Source organism: Colossoma macropomum, unplaced genomic scaffold (genome assembly GCF_904425465.1).
Source record: "Colossoma macropomum unplaced genomic scaffold, Colossoma_macropomum, whole genome shotgun sequence".
NCBI classification, from domain to species: Eukaryota; Metazoa; Chordata; class Actinopteri; order Characiformes; family Serrasalmidae; genus Colossoma; species Colossoma macropomum.
Window position 1 is genome coordinate 13,013,502 of NW_023494795.1, and position 14,391 is coordinate 13,027,892.

Sequence of the window (14,391 nt, forward strand, 5' to 3'; positions counted from 1 at the left end):
AAATAAATACTTTGAATGAAACAATGCAAAGGGAAATTTTAGTTTACATGAACAAAAGCATTATTTTACATCAGTTTAAACCTCAAGAACACTTCAAATCAACTTCTGCGCTGTGCCGCCTGTTACAGAGTTCAAATAATAATTGCTGCTCAGGCTAAGTTAGTTGTTTTATCTTTCCCAACCCCACTGTAGTCTCTATTGTCCTGTATTTACAGCCATACAGCTTATTCCTGTTTATACTGTTCTCAGCTGCTTCTACGTGTTAAATGCTAGCACAGTGTTAAATACAGCACATGTCTGTGATGATAAGGAAAAGCATAAAGTTGGCTTTGACTTTGAAGTGGCCGGTGAGCATATTGTGGCATCAATGGACTGGGAAATCTATGATCACAGTATCCACACACAAGACCAGACAATTTAATAAACATGCTGGAGGCCCCAAATAATTCTGGGCCTTTTTTATGAGATTTATTTATCCTCCACCCATACACACACACACACACACACACACACACACACATTAATGTATATATTAAAGACTTTTTAGCCAAGATAAGGGGAAAAGAGAATGATAATCTACATTTATTTGTTGTTCTTTTGGAAAAGATCCGGACTGTTTTAGGAAAAAGGGATCATTTGCTGCTTGTGTTAGAATGTTAGACTATTGCTTATCGTAGAGACCGGCTGTTTTGGTGATGGTAATGGTTTCACAGAGTAAACTCTACTGCACAACAGAGGAGAAGGGCCACAGCATTCTGCAGCAGCTATGCCACATATTAGCTTAAGTTCAAGTTTCTCAAGTTTGGGATAAGTTTACATTTCATATACTGGAAGAAAACTTTTTTGAACCTTGGCTGACTACAGTATTTAGTGGACTGGTTCTGGCTTTAAGTTAATGCAGTAATGGAGGGATGATGAATGGTAGTACTGGAAGTCACTGACTGGTGGTGACAGTCTGAGCAGCATCATTAAAATTAAGTTTAAAACTGAGTTTTTAGAGGCTGTGTGTCATAAAATTTGTGGCAACGTTAAGCATTGGTTCTGCTGATTGAGGGCCATGTGAATTCCTCTTGCATGCTTACAAAATCACTAAATCTGGAGTAATTTGTCCACTTCAGCTGGGATGAAGCTCAGTTGAGTGGTGTTGTGTTATGCTGATTTTGTGGATTTTAACTACAGCCATAGGGCACACGATCACCTGTAGCCATAGCGTCCGTGAGCAGGTTAAAGCACCCTGGAACAGCACATACACAATGAAGACCAAAGAATGTCTACAGCAACCTACCAATTAACAGATGAGTGTGAAAAACATTGCTTAAAATGCAAGATATACAATGCAAGACACTGCAAAACCAGTAAAGGGTGAATTAGCCTATTGTTGTGCATTTTTTTGCATCTCAGACCTCTGGAATATATTGTAATGTGAAGCCAATACATTAAATCCACCACTAGTACCGTTCCGAAATCGCCAGGATGTTTTGCAATCGAACCAAAAGAGTATCATGCTCATAAAAGAAATAGCAGACATATCAGTACTCTTAGCAGCAAGCTGTCTCAGACAATCTGCATTTCCTATTGTGGGAAAGTTTTGCCCAAAATGAGGAACAATGAAAAGTCTGAATGTGCCTGTCTCTCTCTCTCTGTGGCTTTGCCATCGTGATCTGAACTAGGCTACATTTCACATGAACACATACATACAACACACAAAAACCCTCATAGAATTTTGACAGAGATGCTGCCACTCCCTATTACTGAATATAATTTGCCCTTCACCTTAAACATTTAAAATAATCCTTTAGAAGACTAAAACCCTGTAAATAACCATTGTTATAGCACAATCCATGCCTATCTGCACATTTTTGCCTGACTGAAGTACTTTTAGAACTGTACCCCATTATCCAAATCATACCGTCTCACTTTTTGAACCATATTTCCTGAAACAGGACAATAGAAAATGTATTGAAAAGAGTTTGTTTACACCATATTATACTATTTTTGATGAACACACATATCATAAACACATCCTGATAAAAAACTAGTAGGATTGTTTTATTTATAGGAAATTTACACCCTTAACATTTATGTTGCCTAGACACTACGTCACTGACTTTTGGTTGGTCTTCAAATGGAGTGTTTCCTGTATGTTGACTGCTCCTCTTCAATCTTTGATTGGACAATTACGATGTGATGTGAGTTTGGTCACATGACATCACAACTTGTGTTAACCCATAGTTTTATTGACTTCCACTTGTTTGAGGAAGACCTACACCAAATAAAGCTTAGGTGTCCCACATTAGGACAATTCACCCTACATAGAGTATATATTGTGTAGAACAAAATGGCCAATGAGGCCGGGAGGCATCACTGCGGAACAAACTGGCCAGTGTGACCTCAGAAATAATAAATAAAAATCATCCATTATGATGCTATAAAACTATTATTATTCTAACTAGAGAACATTGGAAATAGCTTTTAATGCTTGTGAGAATGTGATCATGACAAAAGTCATACATATTTATATAAAAAAATCAAAGTCAGTTTGTCTTTGTGGTTTCTGCTGTAGAAATGTTACCAAATTTACATTCTTCATTCTTATTTAATTGGCATTTCACTATGGTTTGGTTTAACTCTTCTCTCCTCTAATTTTCCAAACAGGTACAACCTAATCCTCCTCCAGACTTTGGAGTTTGGAGCTCAGCGTGGGGTCACACACATTCGATAGGGGCTGGGGGCATAAGTGAAACCCAGCTGGCCCTCCAGGCTCAGCTCCTCTCCCGGGCCAGGGGAGAATGTGAAGCGTTGTAGCAGAGAGGTGAGGAACAAGAAGAGCTCCATACGAGCCAACTGCTCCCCGAGACACACCCTCTTACCTGTGGAGCATTGATTTCAGTGCATCAGGAAAGCTATGATAGAGCATCATACTGTCAGGGTCAGAATACACACAAGATGCTACAAACCTCAATTCTAATAAAGGTACAATATTTGAAACACAACAGAATTAAAACAGAAAGCAGTGATTTGTAAATCCAGTTGTTGCGTTGTTAAAGCAAAGGTAATGTAACACAGTGGTAAACATGTTTGTCTAAACTTTTTTGGAACATGTGTTTTTAAATTGTTTCAATTGAATACAGGTCGGGCGGCACGGTGGTGCAGTGGGTAGCGCTGCCGCCTCACAGCAAGAATGGCCTGGGTTCGATTCCCGGCCGGGTGACCAGGGTCATTTCTGTGTGGAGTTTGCATGTTCTCCCCGTGTCTGCGTGGGTTTCCTCCCACAGTCCAAAGACATGCAGCCAGGCCGATTGGACATGCTAAATTACCCCTAGGTGTGAATGTGTATGTCTGTATGTCTGCCCTGCGATGGACTGGCGACCTGTCCAGGGTGTATCCTGCCTTCCGCCCAATGACAGCTGGGATAGGCTTCAGCACCCCACCGTGACCCAGAAGGATAAGCGGTTTAGATGATGGATGGATGGATGAATACAGGTCAAACAGAATTTACTTATGACTGCTTTCTGTTTTTTAGCCATCCCAACTTTTTTAGAATTGAAATTTGTGTAGGGACAAGATATTGCTAAATCATTCAAAAGGTTGGAACAGGTGTGCAAAGTGATTATTTGAAGTGTTTTGGCCAAGTCTGTGTGGTATAGACAGGGCGACTCGGTACAATGGGAGTCAAAAGAATGATGCGCCAATATTAAGGAAATGTAAAATAAAATAAATAAAAAGAAGAAAGTGGAACAAGCAAACTATCAAATAAGAAATAACTGATTTCAACAAAGATTACAGTTAGATATGTCAACTATGGGTAAACGATGTAGCAATATTCTGAATTAATGATGCATCTGTTTCACCTGCTGAAAAGGGCAGAAAGGCGTCTCTCTTGCGGAATTGGCCTTGTTCATCAAGAAAGTGTCCTGGGTTAAAGGTGTCTGGTGTTTCCCACTCATTTTTATCATAAAGCACAGATGACAGGTTTGTCGTCACTACAGTGCCCTAATGATTACAAAAGCAGTTTCATCAGATATGTTAGATCTGTATAGTATTACGCTTGAGATTTTCAGCAAAACATTTTCAGCAAAAAGAGTTCTATGACTTGTAACAAGACCTTGGTGGGTCAGAGCTGTTTTGGTGGCATGCAGATGACCAACAACATATTAGGTATATTGGGTCATAAGGTTTAGCTCATCAGTGTATAACCATTGTGTTCACTTAAGAACCCTTGAAGAACAACTATTTTTAAGAGTGTACTTGTCAGCTAAACATTTATTTACACATAGATTAAGTATCTACGTCATATTCTGTTCTATGTCATATGCATAGAACAGAATAGACTAGAAGAGAATACAATAGGATAGAAATCTGACCACTACTTTCTCCTTAAACAATAATTAATAACAAACCTTTGGTATGAAGTATCCTCCAAGTGTTGTATCTTTACTGGGGCTTTTAGGGGCACCCAGAGGTACAACATTGCCCATCCTCTGGGTCTCATGAATGACTGCATCAGTGTACGGCATGTTGGGTCTGTCAGCCAAGACAGGTTGACGTGACTGTCCAATCACTCTGTCTATCTCTGCCTGCACCTTTTCTGAGTAAATAAGTGAACAGGCCTTTATTATCAAGTAAACACGGCTGCAAAACAGACATAAATGCACAAAATATATCTCCATGGTTTCCATGGATACTTACTCTGTATCTCTGGGTATTTCATCATGAAGAGCAGACCCCACTGAATTGTTGTAGCTGTGGTTTCAGTCCCTGCCTCAAACATGTCCAGTGTAGCCAGTAGTAATGTCGTCATGTTAAAGCCAGCTTCAGGGTCACTCTTTCTCTAAGGTATTCAAACAGAGATCTGTTATGCACAATTGTGTGGCTGTATTTGAGTGTTACATTTTTATACGCAGATCTCACTACATCAGCTGTAATAAGTCATTGTAAAAATGAACATAGTTTATTGACTTGACAACCCATCTTAAACAGACCTTCTCTATTTCCACTAGGTAAGCGTCTATGTAGTCCCGTGGGTCTGAGGGGTCCAAGCTCTCCTTGTGCTTTTTGATTTCATCATTTAAGAAGGCTAAGATGATCTTATAGTTGGCAAACATTTTTTGGTGAGGGCCAGGGATGTGATCAAAGAGACAAGGTAAGACGTCATACAACTACAAAAAGAAGCAGAAAATCAAGACAATCAATGTTGACAATGTTGAAATAATAAAATACAATGCATTATCAGTTCAGTACTGTAATATCAGATCGTTCTATTCAAATGTCAGAGAGTGTGAAGATTGAGTCTATTGACCCGAGTCTGGGTGGTGCCTGACAAGGCAATGGCTTCAGTGTCCAAGCGCAGAATATTTTGGAAGTGTCCATCATGGTAGTCAAAGCGATGCCCAAAAACTACAGAGGAGATGATGTTTGCGACAGCATTGCTCAGGAGTAACTGGGGATCAAACGGCCCTGTAAGATGAAAAAGCCAGTTTTATTCCCATATTTACTCCCAAAATAGATGGTCAGGATTATTTCAAGATATGAATTGTACAATTGCAGGGGTGGAAAGAGTACAGAAAATACCTACTTAAGTAAGAGTACTATTACTGCAGTACTGCATTTACATCAGTACACATAAAAGTATTAATAAAGGAAATTAGTCAGGTAACAGTAAATAAGTTGTTTATACCTCCACAGTCAACTGGACACTTTGAAAATAGACAATGTTTTAATATGAAACATGTTCTCTGCTGCATACTAAATAATAATATGTGAATTATTATTCTTTATTTACTGAGTCCAAATGTCCAGATAACTGGCCATTTTGATCTCAAAATTTGTGTATGTGGAAATAAATACCTGCTTTTTCCTTTTTATCTTTCACAAGAGGGTCCTTCTAGAAGGACACGCATACAAACACATTTCTGAAACAGTGGCTTGATGCGTTAATTAGTTTCAAATGTAGGATCAGTTCATAGTAAATACCAGGGACACTGCTAGGCCAGTTTCAGGAGGGCTTTGGGCCCACCCTCCAAATGAATGTACACTGTTAGTTCAAATCACAGATAGTAGTTTTCATTAATTCTTCATTATACATACGTCCTATGTTTGTAGTACTGAATACACTGTGAAGAAACAGATCTACTGTGTGCCAACTTGACCAAATAACAGTTTTTAAATTATTCTTCTGCTTGTTGCTACTCTAAAAGTTCATATGGAAACAGACATTCTGGGGAGCATGCCCTCAGAACCCCTTAGTAAAGGCTTAGCCCCCCATTCTTAAATCTCTAGTGAATCTATCTCTGTACATTTCATTATGATGAGTTTACTTCCATGAGTCCCTGAGAAATGCTGAATCCAGGCTTTAGTTAAACAATAATACTACCATTTTTTTAATGTTTGTTTGATTTGATTGTTGAGACGTAAACAAAGTCATTCTGAGTAGTTTGATATGATATGGTTCATAGTGCTGATGACAGGAACCAAAGGTCATAATGTCTACAATGCAAATGCAGCCATTATATTTATTATCCAAAACAATCAGTGAATCCATACATGTCTTCTGAGTTTTTGTATGTGATGTTGATAATACTAAAATAGTGGTAAATATGAAAGAATAGGTTTTGTTTGGGGACTATTTTGCTTTACAACACCCTGCATGTACAAAATGTTTTAGTCTAAAAGCTCCTCAAAACTATTATAAAACAATGTCTTAGATATCAGGCATTGTATCCATGGCCATTTCATGTAATAACTTCCTGTGAGGTGACTTTCAGAGGCATTAAACTGAATGACTTTGTTTACATTTTAAGCATTTAATTATTAAGACATTTTGAAAATCAGTGGAAATACCACTGCCAAAAGTCCCTAAAAGACAGACAGGTCACTTACCTCGTTCATCTTTGAAAGCATCGCACAGAAAGATACTTTCCTGCTGGATGCTGAGCTCAAAGGGCTTCTGCCTGTCACTGGAGTAGCGCAGGTATGAGCTGGCAAACTTTCTCTGCATCTTCCACATGTGCCCATTACTCGCAATTAGACCTACATAGCATGACAAAGGAAGCATAAAGACTTATTATTTATTGTTAGGTTTATTTATATATGATGCATTAAGTTAGTGGTCTCCAACTCTAATTAGCAATGGAAGTTTTGGGTTGGAGCTGAACTCTGGAAGCAGGAAGGCGAGGCGAGGCGAGACAAGGCAAGTTTATTAATATAACATCTTTCATACAGTGCAGTCATTCAAAGTGCTTTACAAATACAAGATAATATAAATACAAATACAAAGATAATTCAAATTTAAAGTTGATGTAGGGGAATAGACATTAAAACAAGAAACATAAACAAAACATTGAAACATGATTCAAACAACAGTGTTAAAAAAAGAAGTAATTAAACATTAAAAATCAAATTACAAATTAAATTAGGATAATAAAGTGCCATTGCAGGTGAGAAGTACAGTAGAGCTAACCACATTTAAACTGAGATGAAAGCTGCTCAAATAGGAACGTTTTGAGCCTGAAGTGTCCAGCGGCAAGGCTCTTCTAATGATCTCTGTCAGCTGGTGCAGCATAGAGGCTAAACACTGCTTATCTATGTTTAGTCTTTACTTTAGGAGGACTAACTGACTAGTTCCTAATGATGTGTGAGTTCTGTTTGGCTCATATCGCTGCAGCATATCAGATAAGCATGCCGATTCTACCACTGAGCGAAGTCTATTTTGTAACCTATGGGTAGCCAGTGAAAGGATTTAAGAATAGGGCTGATGTGTTCCCTTCTTTCACTCCTAATGAGAATGCTGGCAGCTGCATTAAAGTTGTTTGTCTTTTTTGAGAGTCCAGTTAGGAGACCATTACAGTAATCAATCCTGCTAGAAGGCATGGGTAAGTTTCTCCAAGTCTGGTTTGGGCAGAAAATCTCTAATCTTGTTGATAGCAGAGCTCCAGGAGGAGAGTTAGTGACCACTGCACAAAATAAAGTGCTACTGAAATTGTGATTTATTAGAACCCCAAGTGAGCCTCTAAGGAACAGCAATGCATAAAAATTAGCCAGTGATAAATGTATACGACTAAGAAAGATGGGCAGCCCCCCAAAAATCCTGCTTACAGCTAGAGACCCCAAAAGGACCTGCACACAATTTACTAACATTATAAATTCAGTTTTAAGATATATTTATTTTCATTGGAAAAAAGAAGTACAATTAGTAATAATTGCATGCTCAACTTCAGAATTGGTTTCTGCTTGTGCTATGTTTCTTACCAAGTCCCTGAAAGATTTTCTCAAACATGGGAACAGCAGGACGGTCAGCAAAGCTGTCCAGCTGAGTGATGAGGGCCTCCTTCACCATTTTGTATCCAGAGATGAACACTACTTTGTCACTGCCCCATCTCAGGCTGAAAATCTCCCCATACTCCTCAGCGAGCTGAAACAAGTGAAGTCCTTAGATAATAATAAATGAAAGGCAGGCGACATTGTTGATAATATTTCATTGGAAGAGCTGCCATGTGGAGAGCAGTGTACACTGTCGTATTTTAGGAATGCATGAGCAGACTGGCCAACCACTTAAGAAACACTTCTGTCCAGCACTGCAAGCAATGGAGCGTAAAAATATACACAGTCATTTAATTTGGTTCTCTTACAATATCAGGCAAACAAAGATAAAACAAACTCATTTACCTTGTTTATGGTTCTGAAGTCCAGCCCAGTGAAGACATTTCCCACAAAGGGCAAAGGACGAGGTCCTGGGGGAAAACGGGGTGGATTTTTATTCCTGATGACATCAATGAGCAACAGAAAAAGGAAAATAATTACTAGGCAGCTTGTGAAATTAATGTAATCAAATAAGTAGTGGACGATCATGGCTGGCATCAAGTAAAAATGCAAGCTCTTTTATTAATGTCTGTGCCTGAGGTGAGGCGAGGTGTGGGATTACGTAATCCACTCTGAATCTGTGTCAAAGGAGAAAAAGGGGAGGGGCCTCATGAATAGCCTTTTTACTTATTCTTCTTTAAGGACTTGTTTAGTAGTTTAACTGCTTGAGGTTGAAATTCTCTCTTTACTATTTCTGTTTTTTCAGAAATCCTATTATACACTATTGCTGTCTCCAGCTGTGTGTCTGTAATCAGAACACAAGCAAATGGCCTTTAAAGTAATCATTGTAAATATTTTCCTGTGCTGGTTCTTTCAGTGGGTGGAACATGCTGTGTTTACTGAAGCCAAAACCAAATCCAAATAAGCAATCCTAAGATTAGATCTGCGTTTATCAAAGAGCAAAGTCTCAGTAGGGTGGAGTCAGCTAAAATGCGTCACTTTTTGGTAAAAGAATTATAAGAACATCAAACAATTTATGCATGACATCTACTGGTATTTTATAAATATTAGTTTGGTATATAATGTGAAAAAGTATAAAATGCATTTAAGATGATCATGCTGTATAATCACGTTGTACAGGTGTGTGTTTCTGCACATTGGTGGTGTCTTTGTGTCTGTTCTGTGTGTGTGTGTGTGTGTGTGTGTGTGTGTGTGTGTGTGTGTGTGTGTGTGTGTGTGTCGCTGTGCAGACGCCATTATCCTCTCTAAAACTCCCATAAGTTGCACTTACAACAGCACACCTAGTCCTTCATGGCCTTTGGATAATTGACATCATCATACACGCTCTGGCAGGTCATTAAAAAGGTTTAGCGTCTGTGTGATGAGGCAAACGTGTTGCCCTTCACCAGAGGACTGTGTGTGTGTGTGTGTGTGTGTGTGTAATACTTACCTGAACACTTAACTGTAATACTCACCTGTTGTCTGTTTCCTAACACCAGCAGCAAAAGGGAGGCAGATCAGACGGAGCTCACTCATGAGTGTGCCGGAAGGCCCACGGCTAGCTCATGAGAGGGGTGATGTCTCTATCTAGGGCACAGAAGACCAGAGGTGTAAGGAGTACTGAAAATCAAGCCACTCAAGTACAAGTACGGTTACTGTAGTGACAATTTACTCAAGTACAAGTAATAGTATTAGTAAATAAAATTACTCACGTAAGAGTAAATAAGTAGTTCACTTAAAAACTACTTAAGTACTGAGTTACTTAGTTACTTTTTCGTATTTCGTACAGCTACTGCATAATAAAAAAAAAATGGTGATTTTGCATAGATACATATCTAGAGTTATGAACCTGTTTTGCACCCTCAATTTTTGTAAAGTCTATATAAGAGTGTGTGTGTATGTGTGTGTGTGCATGCGGCCCATTTAGCTGAAAATCATGGCCCTCTTAGTTAGCTGGTTAAGTAAGAGTAGTAAGAGTAAATAAGAAGTTCACTGAAAAACTACTTAAGTACTGAGTTACTTAGTTACTTTTTCGTATTTCCGCTGTCACAACCTGAACATATTTCTGAGCTGACCCGGCTACATCACTGGAAATAATCTGTACAGAAAAACACTAAAGCTAAAGTTCAGAGAGCTGAGACTGATCACAGTTCACTCTGCTACTGAATACTTACACAGCGTTCTGTGAGCTGTGTAAGGAATGAGGTTTACATTAAACTGCATGTATTTCACGGTTAGACGATTATATAAGATGTCCTAGTTTATCTGTTTCCAGTAAAGTATTTCAGAGTCCCTGAAAGACTGTGCAGAGGATGTTACTGTTTCAATAAGTACACTTAGGAGAAAAAAAGAGTCAAAATTATGAGTAAATTGCTTAAGTAATTATGTGATTCTTGAGATTCTTGAGAATGTGAATTATGTAATTATGTGATTCTTGAGAGAGTGCTAGATTTCTTGTCTTCACGACCGTTTATCTCCAAAACAGCAGCTAAACTAGGCTGTATAAACGGTAACTTGTGGGCTGTGGGCGACACCTGTTAACTATAGTAGCTGACAGACACTGTAATAAAATATACTCAGCAGATTTCTTGTGTAATAAACAGAATCATTATAAAAGAAAGAAGAAACTCGTAAACACGGTACCTGTTTAGCTCAGATCAGCTAGCTCGGCTAACGCTGCCTCAGGCTGGAGTGGAGCTGTGAGAGCGGATCTCAGCAGGTTTCGTGTGTGGCCCCTGATAATAACGCCGTTTTCTTTAGTTCGTGTTAAATGAATACAGACGGCCGTTTGGATGCCTGTCCTTCTTCACTGAACAGGACATCTCTGTACTGTTTTTCCAGTCGGAGCTGCTGTTTTTTGATTGGTGAATCTTTGAATTTTATCCGCCTTTTGTTCGTATTGGTGTCTGAGCTGATTCGCTCAGAATTTATTTTTACTCTGTAACGTTAAGAAAATTAAAGTAGCGAAGTAAAAGTATTTTATTAAAAATGAACTCAAATATGAGTAAAAGTATAGTTTAATTCTACTCCAAAAGTACCGTTACAGGGACAACTGTACTCAATTACAGTAACGAGAGTAAATGTAATTCGTTACTTAAACCTCTGCAGAGGACAGAGTGAGGCAGGCTAGTAAACGTGCGCACTGTATAAAATATCCTAGCGCTAATGTTACATATTAAGGCCTTGTGATATGCAATTATGATTTTATTTACCCTTGTTTTTTAATCCACTCTTATAGGACAGTAACACCCCTGCAGAGTGGAATGTTTCAGCTCAGGTGATGCAGGGGTGGGGTTTAGTAGGGGGCTAGCTTGAGGAGACTGAGGAGAAGGGAGTAAGAGCCAAGCTAGAAAGTATAGTCCTATGGCCTTGCGGCCTAAGACTCCTTATACTTACCTGTGCTGATCGAGTCGGGTCAACATTTTAACCTCCATTTACTTTGTGTTTGTACAGTGTTTTCACCTTGTAAATAAATCACACAGATTGCAAAGAATTATTCAGAGTCGTCACATCTTCAGCCTGCAACTACGTCCCACTTACCCATTCAGCCACAGTCTACCCGGGGACTTCGTGTCTCCTTATGGGGTTCGGTGGAGCATCGTCACAGTCTGCCCTCTCTCAACTTTGTCCTGATACTTATTAATGGCACTCCTCATTTTGTCCCTTCTCCACTGGTTATACTGATATCTTCCTTCTTTTTCCTGTCTTTTTCTCTTCTCTGTTTCTCTCTCCCTCCTTCCCTTCTCTGGGGAAATTTGGCAGAGTAGATATTCTTTCAGTTCTCACTGCGATTTAGTCAAAACTTTCCTTTCCTTTGCATTGAAGGATCACTGGTAGATTTCTTATGTGATTCACTGGCAGAATCTTTATTGCCAGAGCAATGGAAACAGAGTTTTTGGCAAAAAATATGTAATTTCACAGAACAGATGTTGTTTCTGTTTTCAGTATTCATGCATCGATTTATGAGTGGTAGGTTTTACATCTGCCAAGTGGTACTGCAGTAAATTTTTAGAGATGGTGACGACGTCTAATAGCCGGAAATTTTTGATTGAGCGGTGTAGTTTTTTAATCAATCCTTTTTTTTCATGGTCACTAGGAATTCAGTCAGAAATGTACTTTCTGTGGTTGGCATGATATTGTTGTGTTTTTGTTTTGTCTTTGCATCGTTGCATCCGTGTTAGAATTATTGGCTGTGACGTGTTCTTGGGTAATGCAGCTAAGGAAATCTCTTGTATTCACACAGTCCGCTTGGACAAAATCTCCCAATCAACCTGGCCTGTCCTCCTGCCACAGCTACTGCATAATAAAAAAAACTGGTGTTTTTGCATGGGTACATATCTAGAGTTATGAACCTGTTTTGCACCCTCAATTTTTGTAAAGTTTATATAAGAGTGTGTGTGTGTGTGTGTGTGTGTGTGTGTGTGTGTGTGTGTGTGTGTGTGTGTGTGTGTGTGTGTGTGTGTGTGTACATGCGGCCCATTTAACTGAAAATCATGGCCCTCTTAGCTAGCTGGTTAAGCTAAAATGGGCCAGTATCTAAAATTACTTTTTTCACAACAATCTTACTTTTTAAATTTCAACTTTTTTATTTGAAAGAACCTGCTCAAACATTTTCCATAAACATTTGCCTGACGTCTTTGCTTTTGCAGTGAAAGTGTAAGAAATACGAGAGCAACATGGATGCTAATGAGCTAGCATGCTGGCCAGCACTTCATCTTGTTTGTGTCTTAATAAAATAAAGAATTTACACATTAAAATCAATCTCTCAACAATTTTTATTTCAGAAACAACAATGTTTTATTTCAGTTGGCTTTTCTGCAAAACAGACGAATCCTGTCCCAGCATACGCACTTTTCACAATCCAATCAAATCCTGATGAACATAATCATGTCCCACCCATAATTATTTTCCGCCCAAGTAGCTGGTTTCACTCAGAAAAATAATCACATTAAGAAAGAAAAATGCGTTCTGATTTCTGTTTTACATTTGGAAAGATTTTTGGTATTGGTATTTGGTAATGTCATGATCTGGCAAAATCTGACTGAAAACCACAAGTGATCTTTGGCCTCTCAGATGACACTGCATTAAAAAACAGCATGCTTCTCTGATGGATATCACCAAACGGGCTCGGGAACACTAAACACCATTTGTGGCTGCTTCCACAAATGCAAGTAAAGAACTGTACTGTAGACGTTTGTTTACAACGTCCCAAAATGCCACTGACTTCTCTGGGTTCAAGCTCAAATGGGCTGAGGTATAGTGAGGTATAATGTAATTCTAAAAATTCTGAGTTGAAGGTCAGTTTCTGAGAGTTGTGGTAACTTTAGAGTGCAGTTTACATTAGACAGTCTGTGTACTTCTATGGGCAGAGTGCCTGAGACTGAAACTTACAGAAATACAACAAAAAAAACTCTTCTACTGTGCATCTCAAACGTTGAACCTCAGTTTCTGATGCTAGAACCAGCCCCTATTAGCAAACTACTAACAAAATACTTTTCACTGACGTCTGGAACACTTGCCTTTTTTGGTAATACTTTACAACTGGACCACAAATGAGCATGTATTAATTCTTATCTAACGCTTTCGTCACAGTCAATCAGTGCACAGGCTAGTACTTAACACATTAGGAAATAATGACTATATATTAATAAAAAGCTGAGTCAAATTTGAATAGTCCTTAATAATAATTATTCCAGTGTACCCTGTTTCAGTGATTATAGACCTGTAGCTCATAGGCTGAACAGGTTTACTAAGGATTCTGTGTCACTTTGCTTACACTCTATTTTGCAACACTTGGAGGCACCATGCATAAATCTTATTTATAGACTATAGTTCAGCAGTTAATACAATAATTACTTTAAGGGTCTTTGATAAGCTTCAGTTCACTTTTGATAAGCTTCAGGCTTGGTGTTCACCAGTTCCAGCTTCTGCTCAAGAACCATCTGTATATAAGGCTGAAGAAATCCCTTTTTCCACACTCAGTCAATCACCTTCTTGGGTTCATTGTGTCAAACGGCCGACTGGCTATGGACCCAGCTAAGACCAAGACCATTGTGGAATGGTCTCATCCCACTCTCACTTGACTCACTTGGT

At 38.8% G+C, this 14,391-nt stretch overlaps 1 protein-coding gene across 1 annotated transcript; it reads right to left on the minus strand.

Moving 5' to 3' along the window:
* Positions 1-2,028: 2,028 nt before the first annotated feature.
* Positions 2,029-8,938, minus strand: LOC118815410 (cytochrome P450 2J2-like). The gene is made up of 9 exons (XM_036581515.1): positions 8,665-8,938; positions 8,248-8,410; positions 6,880-7,029; positions 5,300-5,457; positions 4,983-5,159; positions 4,690-4,831; positions 4,401-4,588; positions 3,852-3,993; positions 2,029-2,870 (listed from the first exon to the last, which is right to left on the minus strand). Exons 1-9 carry the CDS (start codon positions 8,854-8,856, stop codon positions 2,695-2,697), a joined length of 1,488 nt encoding a protein of 495 aa, XP_036437408.1. The 5' UTR covers positions 8,857-8,938; the 3' UTR covers positions 2,029-2,694.
* Positions 8,939-14,391: the final 5,453 nt, after the last annotated feature.

What these genes read in the sequence shown, in the direction of transcription:
- LOC118815410 (XM_036581515.1), bottom strand. Translation starts at nt 8,856, where the DNA reads ATGCCAGCCATGATCGTCCACTACTTATTTGATTACATTAATTTCACA. An exon ending in GAAAATCTTTCAGGGACTTG is followed by an intron (nt 7,030 to 8,247) that starts GTAAGAAACATA and finishes CATGCTATGTAG; the next exon opens with GTCTAATTGCGAGTAATGGG. An exon ending in GAAATACCCAGAGATACAGA is followed by an intron (nt 4,589 to 4,689) that starts GTAAGTATCCAT and finishes TTATTTACTCAG; the next exon opens with AAAAGGTGCAGGCAGAGATA.